This window comes from Zootoca vivipara, chromosome 7 (genome assembly GCF_965207765.1).
Source record: "Zootoca vivipara chromosome 7, rZooViv2.hap1.1, whole genome shotgun sequence".
NCBI classification, from domain to species: domain Eukaryota; kingdom Metazoa; phylum Chordata; class Lepidosauria; order Squamata; family Lacertidae; genus Zootoca; species Zootoca vivipara.
The window spans coordinates 63,273,607-63,294,405 of record NC_142590.1 but is presented as its reverse complement, the minus strand read 5'-3'; the positions used below and the strand labels follow the sequence as shown (position 1 = coordinate 63,294,405).

The 20,799-nt window shown below is 41.0% G+C and overlaps 1 protein-coding gene across 1 annotated transcript in view; it reads right to left on the bottom strand.

The window, feature by feature from the left end:
• Nucleotides 1-2,028: 2,028 nt before the first annotated feature.
• PKP1 (plakophilin 1) overlaps nt 2,029-20,799 on the bottom strand; it is a 43,181-nt gene continuing 24,410 nt past the window's right edge. Inside the window, exons 4-14 of the mRNA XM_035122175.3 lie at nt 16,830-16,974; nt 12,182-12,389; nt 10,557-10,734; nt 6,963-7,077; nt 6,617-6,772; nt 6,051-6,227; nt 5,649-5,802; nt 4,856-5,042; nt 3,881-3,965; nt 3,097-3,200; nt 2,029-2,317 (exon numbers count right to left, since the gene is read on the bottom strand). Of these exons, the coding sequence (XP_034978066.1) occupies nt 3,129-3,200; nt 3,881-3,965; nt 4,856-5,042; nt 5,649-5,802; nt 6,051-6,227; nt 6,617-6,772; nt 6,963-7,077; nt 10,557-10,734; nt 12,182-12,389; nt 16,830-16,974 (1,477 nt within the window). The 3' untranslated portion in view covers nt 2,029-2,317; nt 3,097-3,128. The remainder of the gene's footprint in view (nt 2,318-3,096; nt 3,201-3,880; nt 3,966-4,855; nt 5,043-5,648; nt 5,803-6,050; nt 6,228-6,616; nt 6,773-6,962; nt 7,078-10,556; nt 10,735-12,181; nt 12,390-16,829; nt 16,975-20,799) is intronic.

Genomic DNA, 20,799 nt, shown 5'->3' with positions numbered 1-20,799 from the left:
CATCGCCATTGTGGGAAATTAAACATCAGCATCATGTCCCAGTAAGTTAGGAGGGAGTTCCTTTTTTCTGAGAGTCCTCTGAAAACTTGGAACCAATCAAACTAGTGAAGATGAGATAACACCCATGTAATCCAGAAACCTACTGCCGATACATTTGATTGGTTCATTCAAAGGCAAATTGCAACACTGTTCATTTCTACAGTTCCTGGCCCTGTGCAGCCTTCCTGTCTGCCCATTCTCTTTCCTAGTCTCTTTCTCCTCTTAGATTCCTCCCTCTCCTCGCAGCTCCACGCCTCTCGACTCCTCTCCATTATTCTGTACCACTCCTTGTTCCAATCTTCCTTTCCAAGGCTCAACTTCTTCCCTAGTCTGTGCTCTCTCAGCTGCCTGATGGCTCCTTTCCCCCTGCACGTCATTCTACATTGTGCAGGAGAATCCCCCCCTGCCCTCTGGAGAGTTCCCCACCCCCACCTGGAGACTGCAAATATCTGCAGGGAGAAGGAGGGGACAGGAAACTTTCCTGCCCTCAACTTCTTTGAATTAACTTATCTTTGTCATTTATTTGGAATGACACAGCAACTTGCTTTCATAAATGTACTTTTATCACTGAATAACGACGACACACCATTTGCCCAAGCTAAAGCTCCTCTACAAAATGCCATAACTGCCCCAGGAGTATTACGACACACCACTGAAAAATGTACAAAAACCTATGACAGGATGCCTCTGAGGTGTGAAGACTGAAATGGTAGTCGAAAGGCATAGGGTTAATCCATTTTAGATCCAGCAGAAATGGCTTGAATACATTTCTTCTTTAAAAAAATAATGAAAACCACCACCCCTTTCCTCCCATGCTTCTAAAATGGTCATATAAGAAACAGTTCAATTTCATAGCTACTTGTTAAACACTGTAATTTCATTTTGGTCCCTACTCATGAGTCTCGGGAAAAGGTTCTGGGTACATTCAAAGTGAACTCAGAAGACTTCTGCTCTCACAATGGAGTGTTTCTCTTTCCTTTTCTCTTCACCCCCTTCAAAATCTTCAAAATCTACTTCAGAGGGTTGGAAGACCCTGTGAAGGGGGCTTGGGGGCCCACAGGGCTGAGGAGAGGAGAGGAAAGTGCCATTGGGTGAGAGGAAATTGGTTGTGCAACTGAGTGAACATAACAGGAATTCTCAAAGAGTAGATCATGTCTATTTTTCTTTTTTTTCTGAGTATATATCGGCAGGCGTGTCCAGCTGCTGCATTTATGAAATAGCAAGAATCCGACTTTGGTAAAGCAAGTATTTTTGAAAAGCCACATAGAAGCTTGTGGTAGATTATATCCTTAGTAAGACCTTGGGGGGGGGGTCTTCCACACAATCCATTACTTATATATAGTATAAAAATAAAGTTTTCAAAAACTATCAAGAATCAATTCAGGAGAAATTTATCTGACATGAATTTGCTTCTTGGGATTTGGAAACTAAGTGACCGATAGGGAGAAAAATGCTTAGCCGTAAAATGGAATACGAAAGCAGGACCGGCGCCCTCACCCCCCCCCCAAGATGAATGCAGAAGAAACTGTGATGTCAGTAAAGTTTAGGGAGAAATAATTTCAGCAATCTAAAACAGGAGCTCTATACTAATTATCTATATAGAATGACCACTGACAAAGAAATGAACACATAAAGTATTAGTAATTTTACACAATTTGTTGAAAAAGAGGAATAAAAAGAACTTAAAGCACTATCCCGGGCATGGTTATTAAGAAGGAAGCCACACTATGTTCAATGGGGCTGACTCCCAACCCTTTAGGCTGCCAATCCTGAGCACATTTACATGGGAGGAATCCCCAGTGAACTCAGTTTCCCAAGTAAACAAACATTGAATTGGACTGTTAGACAACTGAATAGCAGCCAAATGCCTTTGGTGACACTGGAATTGTCTCGCTCTATATACGTATGTCCACTAAATATATACATACATAGGTGCTACCTCCTTGAAAGTTTCCTAATACAACATTAGTTGAGAGGTAGGTGTCTAACTTATTCATTGTACCTCTGAAAATTGTAAGCCCCCATTTGTTTTTTTTTTAAATACTAACAATTGACATCAAGTAACATTAACCTCCAACCCCCCAGCCTATCCCCAGAAAAAAATGAAAGAAATATTTTAAACGGCCATTAGAACACTTTAAGATATGCCAGGCAATACAACTTTTGTACCTAGTTTTACAAGTGACTTGAAATCTGGCAACATTCTCTCCGTGTGTATGTTAATGTCCTAACAGTTTCTTGACTGCAGAGGGAACTAGGCAGAAAAGAGTCACAAACTCTGAAAGAAAAAGAAAAACACTGCAGAATTAGTCATTTCCAAGTGTCCCCCATGAACATATTGAGAAATGCCCCTGTGCGCCTTTAAGGCACAGTTGTACCTGTGGAAGGAGATGCATAGCACACATAGGAGCCCCCACCATAAAGAATTTGAGGGGGCCGGGCCTCCACAAAGTTGATGGGCACTCCCATTCAAATGGTGTGTGTGCACTGTGTCATGTGATCAATTATGCAGGGCGGGGCTTATCTCTGGGCCCCCACAATATTTTATTCAAGTTGGCACCCCTGATAGGACACGACTCAACCGAGTCTTCCTCCTGCTGCTCCTCTGTTGAGCCATGAGTTCATAGCTGCACACAGATCACAGTGCGCTCAGAATGGGAGGGTGCTATATGCTCCCTAAATATTCATTCACTTCTCCCTCTTCAGCCCAGTTCTTAAGGCAGCAACTTAACCCAGTAATAACCCTGTGGAAGTACAACCTTTTTTTGGGGGGGGGGGAGATAAGAGGTTTCCCTTGAGTCCTATAACCAGCAGTGGATGTTGTGGTGGCCTGCTGTGTGGGGAACTATGTGGAAGTTGGCATGGTGCAAACAAACCAGCAGAGCCAACCCAGTGCTTCTACCAGTTTATTTGCACCACACCGACCTGGCCATCAACTCACATCTCTCCCTCTACCTCCCAGCAGTGATATGACTGACCAGCCTCACTTATTGAGGCTAATCTAGATGTGACTAAGTTCTTTTTTTCCAGCTTTGAAAGTCTGACTCAGTTGTTTACCTGTAAGCCACACATGCAAGAAAGGTATCTTCTTAGAACCTCGAAGAAAGGGTCCTGAGAGTGCTTCCTGTTAAGGATCCCATCATATTTCTATCATATCCTTGCTGCAGAATGGAAGGTTGTAGATCACATAAGGATAAATCAGATGAAGAACCGTTATGAGGAGTCAGATGCTTTGATATAAGCATGGGAGGAGTCAAATTCAGGCAAATGTCTGGATGCACTCACAAACTATATACAGTATGTTGCACATGTAAAACTCCCTAAGGCACAAGAGTGGTTTCAACTGAAGACTTCTAGCAACTTCACTTAATAAGTCATATATAAATGCAAAAACATTTTGCAAAGCTTCTGAATTTTCTGCTTCTGTGTCCACAATTAGTCAATGTGTATCTTTCTGTTCTTTTCTTTTTAATTGCCCTCCATCAGCAGACCAGAGGAGCAAAACTAAAAACACTGGAAAATGCATTGCATTTTTTTTAAAAAAATATACATCGCAGTATATATTATTTATATTGAAGATCTGAAAAGGTAATTCCTAGGTTTCAAAACATGACATCCATAAGAGGATAAAACAATTCTATATACAAAAATTGAAACAAAATGACAGCTCTGCTTTCCAAAACAGTTTACCATCACAACTTTTTGAAAAACACTGTTTCTATGATCTTCGGAGACATTCACCACAGGGCTAGCAACACCTTTTATTATGTGAGTGGGGCTGTCCAAGTGCCATCATGCTGTTTTATGAGAAACAGTGAAAAAGACCACATTATTCTCTTACCTGTTTTAGTATAGGTTGGAGCTCCCTGTTTGACCATAGGTCAGACAACAGCATCCGAGCAGCTTCTGCTGCTTTTGGATAAGATCTACGGAAAAGAAAGAAGGCAAATGAGTTTTAAGGAAAAGGATGGACGACAACAACTTCCTTGCTGTCCTTCTGCTGGCAGGTAAATACTTTCTTGTTCCAACAGGCCTTTGGGAATTGACCAGTTTTTATTGTAATTATTGTTATAAAAGCAGATTTTATATAGGTATATAAAAGAGAGAGAGAGAGAGAGATTGTGTGTGTGTGTGTGTGTGTGTGTGAGATGTATGCATATATATGTATTTAGGTGTTTAAGTGATTTAGTGGGCCTTTGGGGATGAATTCAAACCACTGAAGAGTTACAGCATCCGCTGAGGTTGTAGAGACCACCAATATGGGAAAGACATGTTTGATGTGCTGATGCCGGTATACTATGGCATTTCTTCTTTCTGTACTCCTCCCTCTGGATCATCCATGCAGTGCTAAATCTTGGTTTAGTGTTACATGCAAATCTTCAGAATGTAGTTTCCAAAATAAGCGACAATAGCCAAAGTTTAAAATGCCATTCAGTAGACAGCAGCCACCACCAAGCCCATTCCATGGTATTAATGAGTCTCCAGGTATATTAGGGCAGTGCTGAGGAGCTTTAGAAAGCCCATCATCTCTGACTATTGGCCATGCTGGCTGGGCCTGATGGAAATTGGGATCAAATAACAACAAGAGGACCACAGGTCTCCCATCAGTGGTTTAGGAAAACAAACTCAGTATATAAGACTCACACTAACCACAGGTTTAAAAATGCTTATGGAGAGGTGTCAGTGTTCTGCAATAAAATAAATTAGAAATGGAAAAAGTTCTAAGCTGCACATATATATGATATGCAAAGAACGGGATATACTCAAATCATGGTTTAAATCTCTCATATGCCCACTTTTCGTCACCATTACTCACCCATTACGGCATAGGCCTACAACATTATTTATCAAGCTGCCTGTCAGGTAGGGCTTGGCCATTTGTGGGTTGGACATGATTAGGTTCCTCAGTGTGTAGCAAGCAGATGCCATAATGTCTCCGTAGTTGCTGGAACCTGGAGCCTGGAGGGCCAGGAGACGAGTCACATCTGGGAGCACCTGATTAGCTGAAGGGCAGAAACAGATGACCATTAAATACAACTCAAAAAAGCTACTGAGTTGTCTAAAACTCAAAAGGGCTACTGAGACTAAATAAGCATTAATCAATAAGGTCTACAATCGGACATAAGGGGAATATTAGTCACCCTTGGGAGTTGTAGCAACAGATCCCACTTTTGCTAAAAAGCAAAATTATCAGGTGGGAAGAGCCACACCATATCAGCTTCAGGTAGTGATGAAGTTCATGTAGCTGTGACTGTGGGTACCAAACCTAACCTAACACACCTGCCCCCCCCCAAACCCCAACCAACAGCATTTTACATGAAAGAGATAGCATCATCCGGAGGGAAAATAATTCTTTGCTTATTCTCAGCTGCTTTTTACATCATTAGATAGACCTGCTGGTCTTGAACAAACATGAAAGCACAAAACTGGATGAGAACAGAAAAATATTGAACCATCTTCTCACCGATGAACACTTTATTGTGATAGAAGAGATTTAAACACTCTGATCAAATTTAGCATAGTGGGACTTTCGGAAAAAATGACATTTATGAAGAAAAGTGTGTGAATGTAAAGAAAGGAAAATAGGTGAAATACAAAATGGTGCCTACCCATTGTTTTGTGCAGAATAGGGTGTCGAGACATATTGCTCAGTAAGGATGTTCCAGAGCGAACTACTTCAGCATTATTGGACTGCAGAAGGCGTGCTATACGGGGCAAACCTTTCTCCTTTAGACCAATCAACTGGCTCATTGCATTTGACATCTAGGGGGAAAAAAAGTAAGGCATTTCTTATTTCTAGAGTTTTGGGGTAGTAGCCAGCATACATCATACACAGAGTGTCTACTATCATCAGCTAACAAAGTGCTTTTCCAGATACCTAACCAGCTGCGGGAGACAGTGGAAGACAGGAGTGCCTGGCGTGCTCTGGTCCATGGAGTCACAAAGAGTCGGACACGACTAAACAACTAAACAACAACAACCAGATGTGGAGGGCAAAATAATGCATTTACCAGTCCTCTGCTTGCAGTCAGATTTTGCAGGGCTCCAGCACAAGCCTCCAGGGTAGCATCTTTCTTGCTCTGGTCCATCAGAGACAGATATGTGCGGATGGCATCTGAATGGTACAGCCAGCTGGACCCTCTGGGTTTATAGTCCTCTTCAGGAAGAGGTATATTATAGTCATCATACTAAGGGTAAAGAAGAATAATTTAAAAATCTAAAAAGTTGAAGTTTTAAAAAAGAACCACATTTTTTAAACCCATGTTTTGCAAAGAACCACATTTTAGTTATTTATTACACAAAACTAATATAAAACTGTTTTTGAATATTGCATTTTTGAATTGCTGAAATCCACCCTGGGACTCGAAGCTACGAACATGAGTTTGACCATGCAGTGGAAGAGAGGAGTGCCTGGCGTGCTCTGGTCCATGGGGTCACGAAGAGTCGGACATGACTAAACAACTAAACAACAACCCTGGGACTTTATGGTGAAAGGCGGGCAAGAAATTGAAATGATCGTCATCCAATGTTGCCTTTAACACAAGGCAATGATGTACCTCTGTGCACCAAATCTCACCTCCAGCTTTCCACCTCTGTTGTTGAAGCAGCCAGTCAGGGTTTTGTCTGTGTGACTGTTCCTGGCCATGTGGTTGAGCTGCGTGTATTTATTAGGCACCTCGGCGTCAAGGCGATAGGACAGATTGTGCAGGATACAGATGCAGTTTTCTACAGACTAAAACAAAGAAAATGAAATAACCAGTCACTTCTCTCAGTTATCAGTGCATAAATATTTTACACAGGGCAGGATTCTTTTTTAATAATAAAAAAAGACATTGCTGTAAAAATAATTCTGGGTTTACAATTCTGGCAATGTTAACAAGACTTAGCTGATGAACAAACATTACTCTTCGGCTGACTTGTACCTTGTCATCTGGCCGGTTAGCAGCCACACAGTTCTGAGAATAAGCCATTACAGAGTCAATCAGTCCAGAGTGGTTCCTCATGGTTTGACGTCCAACATCTGCAGAACTCAGGTTCCTACAGGGAAGACACATTTTATAAATCAAAGGGAGAAGTAATCAGAGCAGTCAAGCACCTCAGTTACTCTTGTCCTGCGTTCACCAATCTCTCTCTCTAGTTCTCTTTGATCCAATGAGGGTGAAATTCTCCTATACCAAGACCCCGTGGAATATATCGCAGACCTATTCCACAAAGTAGATCTGCTCCTAAGCACAACTATTAGCTTCAGGGCAGCTTTCTTTCTAAAGCTAATAGCCGAACGGGCAATTTTTCCTGGGATCACAGCTGGGGAATAAATGGTTAAACCCTCCCCACATGCTGTAGTCTTCAATGAAAATCATCTGCAATATCTACTATTAACTTTTCTTTTTCTTCTTAAACCCGATATCGGCTATGTACATATTACTGGCTTAAAAGACATCTCAGTCTTTCTTTTGCTCAATTTGGATTAAAGATGTTTTTTTTGGGGGGGACACACACACACACACACATCAAAATGCTGTATTTCATAAAGAATGGCAGGATAGATACAGGATAGATATGGATTATGGCTAATGTGGTATGTATACTGCTTCCAAAACCAGTGGTGGGAGCACACTGGGTGCAAAGTAAAAGGGAGTGTCTACATAGCCAGGGTTTCTAATAATGTATTTAGCATTGGGTCTAGCTTGTCCCAAAAGCTGCATATGCTGAGAGAAACAGGGTGCTTTAATATTAGCTGATTCTAATCATTTAAATAACTATTCAAAAATAATGCTTTTAAGGGGGTGAATATAATATCTGAAAGTTCATTAACCCAAGTACAGTGGTACATTGGTTCTCAAACCCATTGGTACTCAAACGCCTTGGTTGTCAAACGCCAAAAACCCAGAAGTAAGTGTTCTGGTTTTCAAACGTTTTTCGGAAGCCGAACATCTGATGCGGCTGTTGGCAATTGTTTCTGGGGTACCTGCACCAATCAGAAGCTGCACCTTGGTTTTCAAACATTTTGAAAGTCAAACAGACTTCTGGAATGGATTAAGTTTGGTGCTTTTGTTTTTGCTATTTTTTGAGGCTTTTTTGGTTAATTTGTTTTTGTGACTGTGTGGAACCCAGTTCAGCTACTGATTGATTGATTGATTGTATGACTAAGGAAATGGATAAAAGCCCCCCCCCCCATCCAAACAATGACCATCATCAGTGCAGGTAAGAAAAAAATTAATTTTAAATTTTTATAATCTACAATACTGTCTTACTTATTTTATAGCACAGCACATTGATTATTGCTTTCATTTTATGGATCAATGGTCTCATTATATAGTAAAATTCATGTTATATTTTCTGTTTTAGGGGTTGTTTTTAAAAGTCTGGAACAGATTAATCCGTTTTGCATTACTTTCTATGGGAAACCCCACCTTGGTTTTGGAATACTTTGGTTTTGGAACGGACTTCGGGAACGGATTAAGTTTGAGAACCAAGGTACCACTGTACTTAATTTAACAATTCTGGTTGGTTTTCTAGGGGTTGCAAGGGAGTCTAAGAACTTTGCCCTTTTGATAGCTCAAATTCATCTCCTTTTGCTCAGCTACACTACCATTAAGTCTGGTGCTTGCCAAGTTTCATAACACAACTATTAAGACGAAACAATCTTTCAAAATGTTTGAGGGCAAATGCAAATATTTTGTTTGATCAAAGGAAATAGTGCTGTTTGGATGGTTATAGCTAACGTCTTCAAGACACTGGTTTTTCTCACATGAGGTTTACTTCACAATACTGTATCAAGATGCTGAGATTTTTTTTAACAGAGACCATTTCTGATACACAAACAAGCCCTAACTAGTTTTAAGTTTACTGTTTCCCCTTCAGACTCCCAAAGGTTTGAAGATATGGAGCTTGGAATGCTTCCATTTTGCACTGAGTCATTTTATAAGGGAGCCCTCTCTCCATTATCTACCTAAGCAAGAATGGAAATAATCTACTATTGTACAGTGAGTTTACAAGCTGCTTATATCAGCTTGTTAGACCCCTGGACCACGAAAGCTGCAGTCGCTGATGCAGTTCATATTTTTCATTTCAGCAAACAATGGTACTTTTAGTTCATGTGTGTGTTTGCGGCGTGAACTGCTGCTGCTCAGTTCCCTAAGGGTGAACTTCTAATTGTGTAGCTGTTCCATTGGCTTATTCAGTGATTCTCATATGCTGGCAGCCGAGCATTGCTGGAGATCAGTAAGAGAAACTGCAAGTCAGGACTAATACGTTCATGCCAGGGAGTTTGATAGCTTTTTCTAAGCATGAAAAAAACTATTGCATGCCAACTAATAGGCTTCCTACAGTTTAAAAGGGGTGGTTGTAGAGGACTAGGGAATCTGATGAAGATAACCAATATGGAGGGCAATTCAAAGGAAAGTCATTGCCAGAGGCAGTCATTAAAATTCAATGAGGAGCAAGCAGAAGGTTTGTGTTTTTTTTAAACATGCAGGTGAAGAACTTTTGGTCAGGGTGCCAGCACACATCTGGCACCTGCAACTCCAGTCTTTATGCAGACAACAAAAATACATCTAGATGACTGCAATGAGAATGGTTGAGAAGCTTCATTTTGTGCAGAATCGGACAGTGCTTACTGCAAACTTAAAGGAACTTCACTGTCTGTCAATTTAAAGGCTAGTTACAGGTAGGTAGCCATATTGGTGTACCAGTGTATCTGAAGAAGTGTGCATGCACACGAAAACTCATACCAATGACAAACTTAGTTGGTCTCTAAGGTGCTACTAGAAGGATTTTTTTAATTTAATTTAAAGGCTGCCACTTAACCTTTAAAACCCTAAATAGCTTTGTGCTCAAACTACCACACCTCACATGTTTATCAATTATACTGGAAATCTGCATCTACTGGGCCTGAAATATCTATTTTCATTCTAGCTCTATTTTCATTCTGGTTTGTTACTGGACTAGGGAACCAAAAACAGCAAATCAATGACCTTCTTGAAATACCACTTTCATTGGAATTTCGGCTTACAATTCCACGTCTTTTCCAGACATGGAGCCCTACAATGGATTGCTCTACCCAGCATGGTATGCCTAGTATATATTGAAATTTTAGTGAGAAGCAAAAACCTTTCAATTCACCCAAGCTTTTAAAAATTTCTTTTACCTTACATTTTTAAACTTTGAATCCCACCGCTGGAATGTGAAGTGCTTGCAACATTCTAGCAACTTTTGGGGTTGTCCCAAATGTAGACAATTTCTGAGAGTTTATTGTTGACTAATATGGCAATTCTCTGTTTCTTAAAATGTTTAAACTCTTTGACTCTTAATTACACTTCCATGCATTATTTGTTTTGTTGCTTTAATTTTTGTATACTGACTTGAAATCATTGATAAAAGACAGTATAACAACATTCTAAGTTACATACATAACAAAAATGCAAACAGGCCTTTTTGAGACTATTTCCCGGCCAAGCAGAATGCACATGAGTTTTTTCAATATGTTCAAAATACTAATATGTCTGTTGACCTACCTCAGACAGCCAGTGGCATTGAAGAATACCTCTGGGTCTATAATTTCTCTTGATCTAGTACTAACACCATCAGACCAGCCAGAAAAAGGAATAATAACACGATCAGTCAGAACAGGAAGAGCTTCGTGTATTAAATCTTCTTTCAGTTCATCTGTGGACGATAAGTTCCAGAGCAATCCTGGAAAGCAAATACATGAGATGGATTGCTATAGCTTCCTGTCATTCTCATTTGGATTCATAATATAATAATAATAATAATAATAATAATAATAATAATAATAATAATAATAATTTTATTATTTATACCACCCATCTGGCTGGGTTTCCCCAGCCACTCTGGGCAGCTCCCAGCAGAACATTAAAAACAGAATAAAACTTCAAACATTAAAAACTTCCCTAAATAGGCATTCAAGAGGAAACTGTAAAACTGATACTGTAGGTATTCTGAAAGTGAATCTCCAAATGTTCATGGAAGGCATTTAAGCTACAGTCATGTTAAAATAAATTCTACCTGCCTCACTGCCTGCTTATGAATGATACTGGGAATTTATGTCTACTGGGTCTGAATTCTCTGATCCCACATAGCTTTATTTTTGTTCTGGTGTGTTACTGTGATAGGGAAGAAAAAAGCCAGGGAACTAAAATATCAATCTAGAAGATTGCCTTTCCTTTTAACTAACCACTAGTGTTTCTTTGGCCACCTCATGAGAAGAGAAGAATCCTTGGGAAAGACCCTGATGTTGGGAAAGATTGAGGGCACTAGGAGAAGGGGACGACAGAGGACGAGATGGTTGGACAGTGTTCTCGAAGCTACGGACATGAGTTTGACCAAACTGCGGGAGGCAGTGCAAGACAGGAGTGCCTGGCGTGCTATGGTCCATGGGGTCACGAAGAGTCGGACACGACTAAACGACTAAACAACAACAGTGTTTCTTTACTAAATTCCAACTTCTCTTCCACTTGCTGCATTAAATGAAAAAGCACCAATACTGAGGTTTTGCAATACAGTGGCACCTCAGTTTATGAACAGTCCTGTTTACGAACTATTTGGTTTATGAACTCCACAAAACCAGAAGTAGTGTTCCAGTTTGTGAACTTTACCTCGGTCTACGAACAGAATCCGAATGGTGGAAGGGCACCGGCCATAGCTGCCAAGTTTTCCCTTTTCTCACGAGGAAGCCTATTCAGCATAAGGGAAAATCCCTTTAAAAAAGGGATAACTTGGCAGCTATGGCACCGGCGGCGGGAGGCCTCATTAGGGAAAGTGCGCCTCAGTTTAAGAACGGATTTGGTTTAAGAACAGACTTCTGGAACGGATTAAGTTTGTAAACCAAGGTACCACTGTATACAAATATATTTAAGTTTAGTCAATTTTAGGTTTCTTATATTGAGGGCTTCCACCTGCACAAGAAGACTTCCTCTTCTCTCCCCAATCTGTTCAGGGTTTGACGGGGAGCACAGGGAGCACACAGAGTGAAGAGAGGGAGGAAGTTCCATTGCGCAGGTATAAATCCTTGTGCTAATGGGACACCTTTGTTGGACACAACCCAATATTTATGCACTAATTTGTATTAGTGATTTACTGTTCCAGTTGCTCCAACATTGTTATAAAAGGGTCGAGATACCTGTCAGCTGCTTTTGTATCTCTGTGTTCCCTGTCCTTCTCAGGAGGTTCACACATTCTCGGATTCCATTCTGACGGCGGGTTTCTAGCTTGTTGGTTGGATTTCTGAAAACTAAGTTTCGGAGGGCCCCAGCTGCAGCCTGTTGCACATTCTCATCTGGGCTGCGGAGAAGCTCAATAAGCTTCGAAATGCCTCCAAGGCGGTAGACCTAACGAAGAAGGAATTTAAATGTTTGTTGATCAAAACTGTTTAGAAACCTCTCTTGGTTTTTTTCTGCAGATAGAAAGCATCAGTGTTGAAGATTAACATATGACGGCAGCTCATTGCAGTGGCAGTTTTAACAGTGTTGAACTACTACTGGCTTTACTGTGAATATTCATTCATTTTATTTATTACATCTGTATGCTGCCCTTCATCTGTAGATCTCAGGGAAGTTCACAGCATAAAAATACAAAAGAAAAATACATAATATAAACATAATAAACGTGTGATAAAGTACATAATAATAATTAAAAACAAAAAACTAACCCCCTCCCCTATATACCGGTATGTATATGTGCCCCATTTAGTAGCTTTTATTGCATGCATAAACTGCTGCTTCCTTTATTGATTTTCAAAGAATACAAAAACTACAAAATACATAAAAACAAAAATATCAAAAAAAAACACAAAACAGAGATATCACACCCGAGAAAAATGGGAAAAAATGAAAATGAAAAAACAAAAACATTCAATAATAATAGTCTTTCTATTCACTTAACATTGTTGACTTCCTCGACTCCCATCACACTGGGTCCATTTCTAAATCCAACTCAGGCAATTTTCATATTATATTTTAAATCATTTCCCAACATTTATATATTTCCATTCCCTTCAATTGTTCTTAATCTATATCAACAATTATCCTTAACCTTTAATCATCAAATAATGCTAACCAATAATTAATTTCCCAACTATATATTTTCTATTTCGTCCCTTAGCCTGAAATTTATTCCCAAAAACATTCATAGAATCAAACATTACTTCTTATATCCCAATAACATTTAAGCAATAACATCTAAATCAATCCCCCCTCCCCTGGTCCCGGTATCTCCCAGACAGCACAGCCAATACCATAATTCAATCCAGTATCAGACCACCCTAAGCAATCAGAAAATTACATTTTCATAAATCTCATCCCACTCCCACCCTGTCTCGGCCTGTCAGCCACTCATCCCTCTCCTGCTGTCTCCCCAATTCATTAACTGATGCACGATGCCAACCATTTAACTTGTCATGGTTCCACCTTCTCCGTTGTATCCCTACTTCCCCTACCATTGTACAGAGCCATCCTCCTAAGTTTCCCCTTTTCATTCCTTTCACAACTTTTATTCCCCTTGAATTCAGACCCCAGTGTAGAAACTGCCCCCTCTCTCCCACTGAGAGAGCATTATTCCACACCTGCTCGACTTTAGAAACCTTTTGAGTCAGGCAAGGATCTTGTTCCCCCCACTCACTGGAGAAACAACATTCCATGCCTCTTACTCTTCTTCTTTAGGGTCTGTTGCATTGTCCTGGAAACTGCTGCTTCCTATTGCACATGATAGCATTAAGAATTTATAGAGTGTTCCTTGAAGCCCAAAATCTCTCTCTCCTTCCTTTACAATAATGAATGAATGCTTTTGATTGGTTGAAAAGCCACCTTGGTGCAGAGGTCACTCAAAATACGTGAAGGAAGGAACACTTTGCTGATGAGTCAGGGCAGTTTATGCAATTCAGCAGTTCAGGTGATAGCAGTCTAGGTTCCAACATGCCATGTACCGTAGGGGAAAGGGTGTGCTCTTGTTCGTTGACTGCTGAAAGCTCTGGTCTAGACCTCACTTGGTTCAATGACCCTTGTACAATATAATTTGAAAAGGTGAAAGCGAGACTGGAAAGCTTATGTGTTAAAGAGGAAATGGGTGCTGCTCTAGGAAAGCCAGACTAGTCATGATGTAGAAAGTAAATATAAATGAACTGTTTATTGTAAATTGTTTAAGTTGTTGGACAAGCAATTAATCAGGATCACTGCCCTGGTATTTTATGGTATGGCACTATAGAAATACTTTTTATAAATAATAAAACAATTCAGAATAAATGCTTTCCTACTGGTCATAATTATTCCTCACAATACTGTTTATCTTGCTTCTTCCATTGCCTAGTGGGTAGGCACTATTGTTTGATATTAGGTAAAGGTAAAGGGGCCCCTGACCATTAGGTCCAGTCGTGACCGACTCTGGGGTTGCGCGCTCATCTCGCATTATTGGCCGAGGGAGCCGGCGTATAGCTTCCAGGTCATGTGGCCAGCATGACAAAGCCGCTTCTGGCAAACCAGAGCAGCACATGGAAACGCCGTTTACCTTCCCGCTGTAGCGGTTCCTATTTATCTACTTGCATTTTGACGTGCTTTCGAACTGCTAGGTTGGCAGGAGCTGGGACCAAGCAACGGGAGCTCACCCCGTCACAGGGATTCGAACCGCCGACCTTCTGATCAGCAAGCCCTAGGCTCAGTGGTTTAACCACAGCGCCACCTGGGTCCCACAATTGTTTGATATTAGAGCAAATTATATGTCCCTAATGGGTATTTTTCAAAAATTGTCCAAGATTTATTTGCCCTCATTGCAAGTTTGTTCTGAGTAAATTTTGGAAAAAGATATGCCCATGAAGACAACATGGTTATGTTATTCAGTAAAGTATCATTTTTGTTAATGGCATGGTAATATGAACAATAATATTAACTGGATCCTAGCCTGCACCCAGCTTTGGCAAATGGGGATGTAGGCCGGGGACTTGGGATTTGCCAGGGGGCTGAGCCAATGGAGCAGGTAGGCTTCCCTCGGATCCACCCCTTGTCCACACCTGGGGCACTACCTGTTTGTTCCTTCGCCGGGTTTCCCCCCCTGCCCACCCACCCTCCATTTAAGCTTATAGTCAATGGCTTTGCTGTGGCTATGGTGGTCACCGTTCTTTAAGGGGGGCTGGGTAGGAATTTGCCCATCGGGCTAATTGGCACTGACCCGGTGGTTTTGCCTACCTCATAGCAATCGTCACAACTGGTTGGGCATTGGTCCAATCCTTTGTTTTGGATGGAGGGGAGGTTGTAGTCTCTATCTGCCCCTCCAAACGCTGGGGTATCCCGTTAAAGGGATCCTGGAGGAGTGCCCATGTCTGTGTGCCCAGGTGGGGGCCAGGGCCAAAGGCACTCCCCCAGACATCGGTCCCTGCAGGGGTCACCCTATTTGATGTAAATCTTAGGAACCCCCATCTGGATTGGCCACACGTCACTTCCAGTAGTTGGGCCGGAAGTATTTTGATTGCTCCATGCCTAAGCCAAACCTTTTTCATCTGTATTCAATAAAGTTGTGGTGCGTTTTGACCCCAAAACCAGCCTCGTTGGTCTTTTATTTGCATGGGTTGGGGTAGGGGAACCCAATGCCTGGTCCTGCAAGTCAAATATTTGTCTGACAGCTTACTTTCATAGAGTCATAGAACCTTAGAGTTGGAAGGGATCTCAAGGGTTATCTAGTCCAAGCCCCTGCAATGCAGGAATCTCAGCTAAAGCATCCATGGCAGATGGCCATTCAATTAAAAGCCTCCAAGGAAGGAGAGTCCACCACCTCTTGTGAGAGTCTGTTCCACTGCTGAACAGCTCTTACTTTCAGAAAGTTTTTCCAAATGTCTAGCCAGAATCTCCTTTCTTGAAACTTGAAGCCATTGCTTCGAGTCCTACCTTCCAGAGCAGGGGAAAACAAGCATACTCCCTCCTCCACATGACAACCCTTAAGATATTTGAAGGTATATATCGTATCTCCTCTCAGACCCCTCTTTTCCAGGCTAAACAAACCCAGCTCCTTCAAACGTTCTTCATAAGGCTTAGTTTCCAGACCCTTGATCATCTTGGTCACCCTCCCCTGCACACGTTCCAACTTGTCAGCATCCTTCTTAAATTGTGATGCACAGAATTGGACATAGTATTCCAAGTGTGGTTAGTGGGAATTTCAGAATTGGATGACCAATTTGTTCTGAAGGAACAAAACTGGATATCCTAACTGTTTTGAAGCTGAATTTTGATACATTTATGGGATTTGACTGGTGCATGCTAACGCTGGTGCTGTTTTAGAATTCAAATACTCAAAATGAAAGTTTTCTCAGTTGAATTTGTAATTCTGACACACTTCTTGAAAACATAAATTTAAAACAACTATATTTCAATTATCATTACCTGGAAATAACCAAATACTGTAATAATAATCACTCCTATGCATGCTGAATGCATCTGCATCCATTCAAATAACCACATCTGAATCTATGCCAAGAATTTTGAATTCAGATGCTGATGCTCTGAACAGTTGTATGTTTGTAAGTTTAAACATAAATTATTTGCAGAGAAGTAGAGCTTTGTGTGTGCCTAATAACAACCCAAAAAGCGCACCCAATGCACTCATGGTGAAGCCCCCTTATACCCCTAGCATTACCTCTTAGTGTTGAATGGACAAGATACCTCTTCCCAATCTGACTTCCTCTTCTTTCTGGTGGAGCTACAGGAAACATGAGTCCTGACATAATTCCACACATTAAAGTATCTCCTACAAAGCCCCACACAGCTGAAGTAGTGAGGAAATAACTTTACCTCTTGCTTGGCAGATTCATCTTGAAAACAGGTGTGCTGCAGGTAGTAAGCCCCCATGGCATGGTACTTCTCATCTGACGAACACAGGAACTGGATGGCTTTCTGAATAGTCATTGCTCCATAATCCATCTCATCATTGACTATTCTAAACATAAAAAAAGAAAGGGGAAGGAAATGTCATTCACCGTGAGGCAGATTCCTAGCAGTTTAATAGAAAAATAGTGGAAGAGCTAAAAATGAGTTACATCCTCTTCTTATCTAGGTGACAAGTATCAACAGGAAAGTACAGGAACTCTGAACAGTGCATAAATCCCACCCTATGATCTATGTAAACACTATCTATCAAACCAAAAAGTTGTAAATATACAACTTTAAGATTAAAATAAAGATAACACAATTACACTAAAGTTAAGACTCCAGCTACCTCCTTGCTCAATAAAACCAACTCTTCTGTACCATATAGAAAGGACACCATTTCCCATAATGTAAATCAGGCATAGGCAAACTCTGGCCCTCCAGATGTTTGGGACTACAATTCCCATCAGCCCTGACCACTGGTCCTGTTAGCTAGGGATGATGGGAATTGTAGTCCCATACATCTGGAGGGCCAGAGTTTGCCTATACTTGATGCAAATGCTTCACCTAAATTAAAGAGTCAAAACCTTTATCCCATCCTCACCCTTTTTAGCCATAATCCGGCCTCATTTCCTATTCAATTCCTATTTTAGCATAAAATAATTCCTTACCCTGTCTTTCTCTTCTACCCATCCACCTAACTAGACCCCAGTATAGAAGTTATCCAACTGGATAGCAAATGAAGTCAGGGAAAGGACCAAGTGAACAATCTTCTAAGGACATCTGGCTTGCATGGCAGCAATGCGATTTTACCTCATTCTAAATGGCCCCAAAGTACTTGTTACCGCCCAAGAGTTGGTGACATGGGATTATTCTGTACCAACACAATCGTTATAAGCAGTGCTTATAGAAAGAACGGTGCTGGTACTCACCATGAAGTTGTTACAATAAGTGCCACACTTTTAACATTTGTGGGGGGGATATGCCAGTACTGCATTCCCTTGAGTACCCCCAGAAAAAAAGCCATGGCTGTAAGCCTGTAGACCAGGCATCCCCAAACTGCGGCCCTCCAGATGTTTTGGCCTACAACTCCCATGATCCCTAGCTAACAGGACCAGTGGTCAGGGATGATGGGAACTGTAGTCCAAAAAATCTGGAGGGCTGAAGTTTGGGGATGCCTGCTGTAGACCTTGGAAATGTGAATGTACATGTTTAAGATATTTTGTCTTGGAGTTTTGACTAGCACGGTGTACTCATATAAAACTTATTTACCTCTGCCACATGCACTACAAGTGGCATATGGAAGATCACGGGTGAATCTTTTTTTCTTCAGGTGAATCTCAAATTACCAGTTGTGATTCCTTTTTAAATAATTTTCTCTCTCTCTTTTTGGACTAGAAGCATTGGTATCCCATCAAAGGGATTCAGGGTGGAGGTGCTTCTGTCCAGGCACCCAGATGGGTGCTGACAGGTCAGGCGATCACAGGTGGGGTCACCCTGATTTGGTGTGTGTCATAGGGTGATTCGTAACCTTGGTTAACCCTGCCAAAATAATCAACCAGCAACTGGGCTGGTTGATCCAGGTTCCACACCCAATGCCTGCGCCCAAAACCTGTTGACATCTGTAATCAATAAAGTTGTGGCCTCTATAAATCTCAAGTGGTTTCCTGCGTTTATTGCAATTCTACAAGGCTTGGGGCTGACCACCCACAGCTTCACTGCGCCTGGGGCCCACAACCGTCTATTCAGTTTTAAACAAGTCTTAAAATAGCTAATGAAAATACACAAAGTGTATAAAGATCTGCTCAATCCTGATAAAATATCCAAAGTAGAAATAATTCTACAAGCATGCTGATTAACTGATGGAGCTGGAATATCAGAGCAAATGCTTGGCACACTCAGGTGTAGCAATCCATCCTGGAATAAATCTATTCTCAACTGATAACCATTCTCTAAAAAAAGGGCAGTCCTCAGCCTGTCCCAAATTTGTAGGTACACGGTGCTCTATTATGCAATGTGCCACTTAGTAGGTTTTCAGGACACCAGGAATAACTATGAACATGCATCAGAACATTTTGCAAAAGCAAAACAAAACAAAAAACCCTAGAAAATTTACCTAGTGATATCATTGCACCAAGCCCCTGTTTCTAGTTTAAGTCTCATTGTTTCATAAGAAAGCACAATCCTTTACCATTTCTGCAGTTTGGGCAAATTAACATATTTTATTCGAAAGCAAAAACAAAGGGATTTCCCACCAAATAAGAAAGTTACTTTCCAATAGAATTTTCTTCTACAAGCCACCACACATTCATATCCTAGAACCACTTTGCTTCCTCTGTTGTGAATATAGCAATTACAAAAATGTTTAGTCAATATAACAAATAGGGCAGCCTCTCAGTTTCGACATCTTCTTTCATAGTTATCCATCTCTGCACCTCTCCTCCTTCTGTGATCATAAACAGGGGGGAAATGTGGTTGCAGGATAACCAGGTACTGACAAGCTTTGTTCCAGACACACTCCATGTGAAGTGACTTTGCTCAGCAGTGCATGGCCTAGAGAGCAGTAAAATGGGTGGAATTTCACCCCCACATCAGGGCTCTTGCACAATATTGCAGAGGCAGATTTAGGGGAGTGTGACCAGTTCAGTTGCAATGGGCATGGAGCTTTGGGGATGTCACCAAAGACACCACAACTATTATTTAGAATGGAACGAGAGAGAACTCTGCAGAACCAAGAGTAGCTGGCCCATCTCCCCCACTTGTCCTACCTGCCAGATTATTTAAAAATTTGAAGATTCTGTTTTCAGAGGCCTATAGGTTATAGAAGCTGTTTCCCCTGGAGAAAGAATTGGCATTACCGGTGGCATCAAATCCCCTCCAAATTAGATATTGGACTGAATTTTCAAGTTCCACAGTGCTTCAGAACCATGCAGATAGTCTCAATTCTAGAAAGGAGGCAACTCCCCAACAAGAACAAGTTCAACTGGCAAGAAGATTCAGCAACCAGGCCCAGTGCTTCAAGACAGACAACTCCCAAATCTGAACCAGTTCTACAAGGTGAACCACACCCCAGCAGGAAAGGTGTCTCTCAGGGACCACTCCTGAGAGACATTTGGCAGAGGACAGTGTTTCTCACTCAACAGTTATGCTGCTGCTGAATCTTCATGAGCTGAAATGGCTCTCTCATTTTTAAAAAGCTCTATAATAAACCAGATCTGTAATAATATTTCCAATGGTAACTAGCCTTTTTTTAGGGAGAAGTTTGGGCAGGGCAACTAATTTGACACTCCAGAGTGGCAGAATCTCCTCCTCACACACCCAAAAGTGTCATGAGTGGTGCTATAGAGACCAACACATTTATTATGACATAGACTTTTGTAGACTAATATCCACTTTGCCATAAGTCTGAAGGGCTATCCTAAGTTAGCAGGTCTGCAGCAGCCCATACTTGTCTGCTTAGGATAACACTTCAGGCCTCTGAAGAAGTAGACTCTAGTTTATAAAAGCTTGTGCCATTTTCTATCTTTAAAGGTGTAACAAGACTTTTTGTAATTTTAAGCTCAAGTTCCATAGAGTTCCAAACCATTTTTTTCTGGATTCCATGTCACATACCTCATAATAATAATAATAATAATAATAATAATAATAATAATAATAAATATACTGCCCTATACCCGCAAGTCTCAGGGTGGTTCACAGAATAAATCTAACTGAAGGGTCAATACATCAGTTTTCACTGGAATTTTCTTTACTCCAAAGCTTAAGACATTTTAAAGTGACCACTACTGTAGTAGGTTAAACTAATTACTTGAACCTCTCTTGAACCTTTAGTTTATAACTCTTTACTTGGGAAGAACAGATAGAGAAGAGGCATATGTTATTGGTGCTGAATATC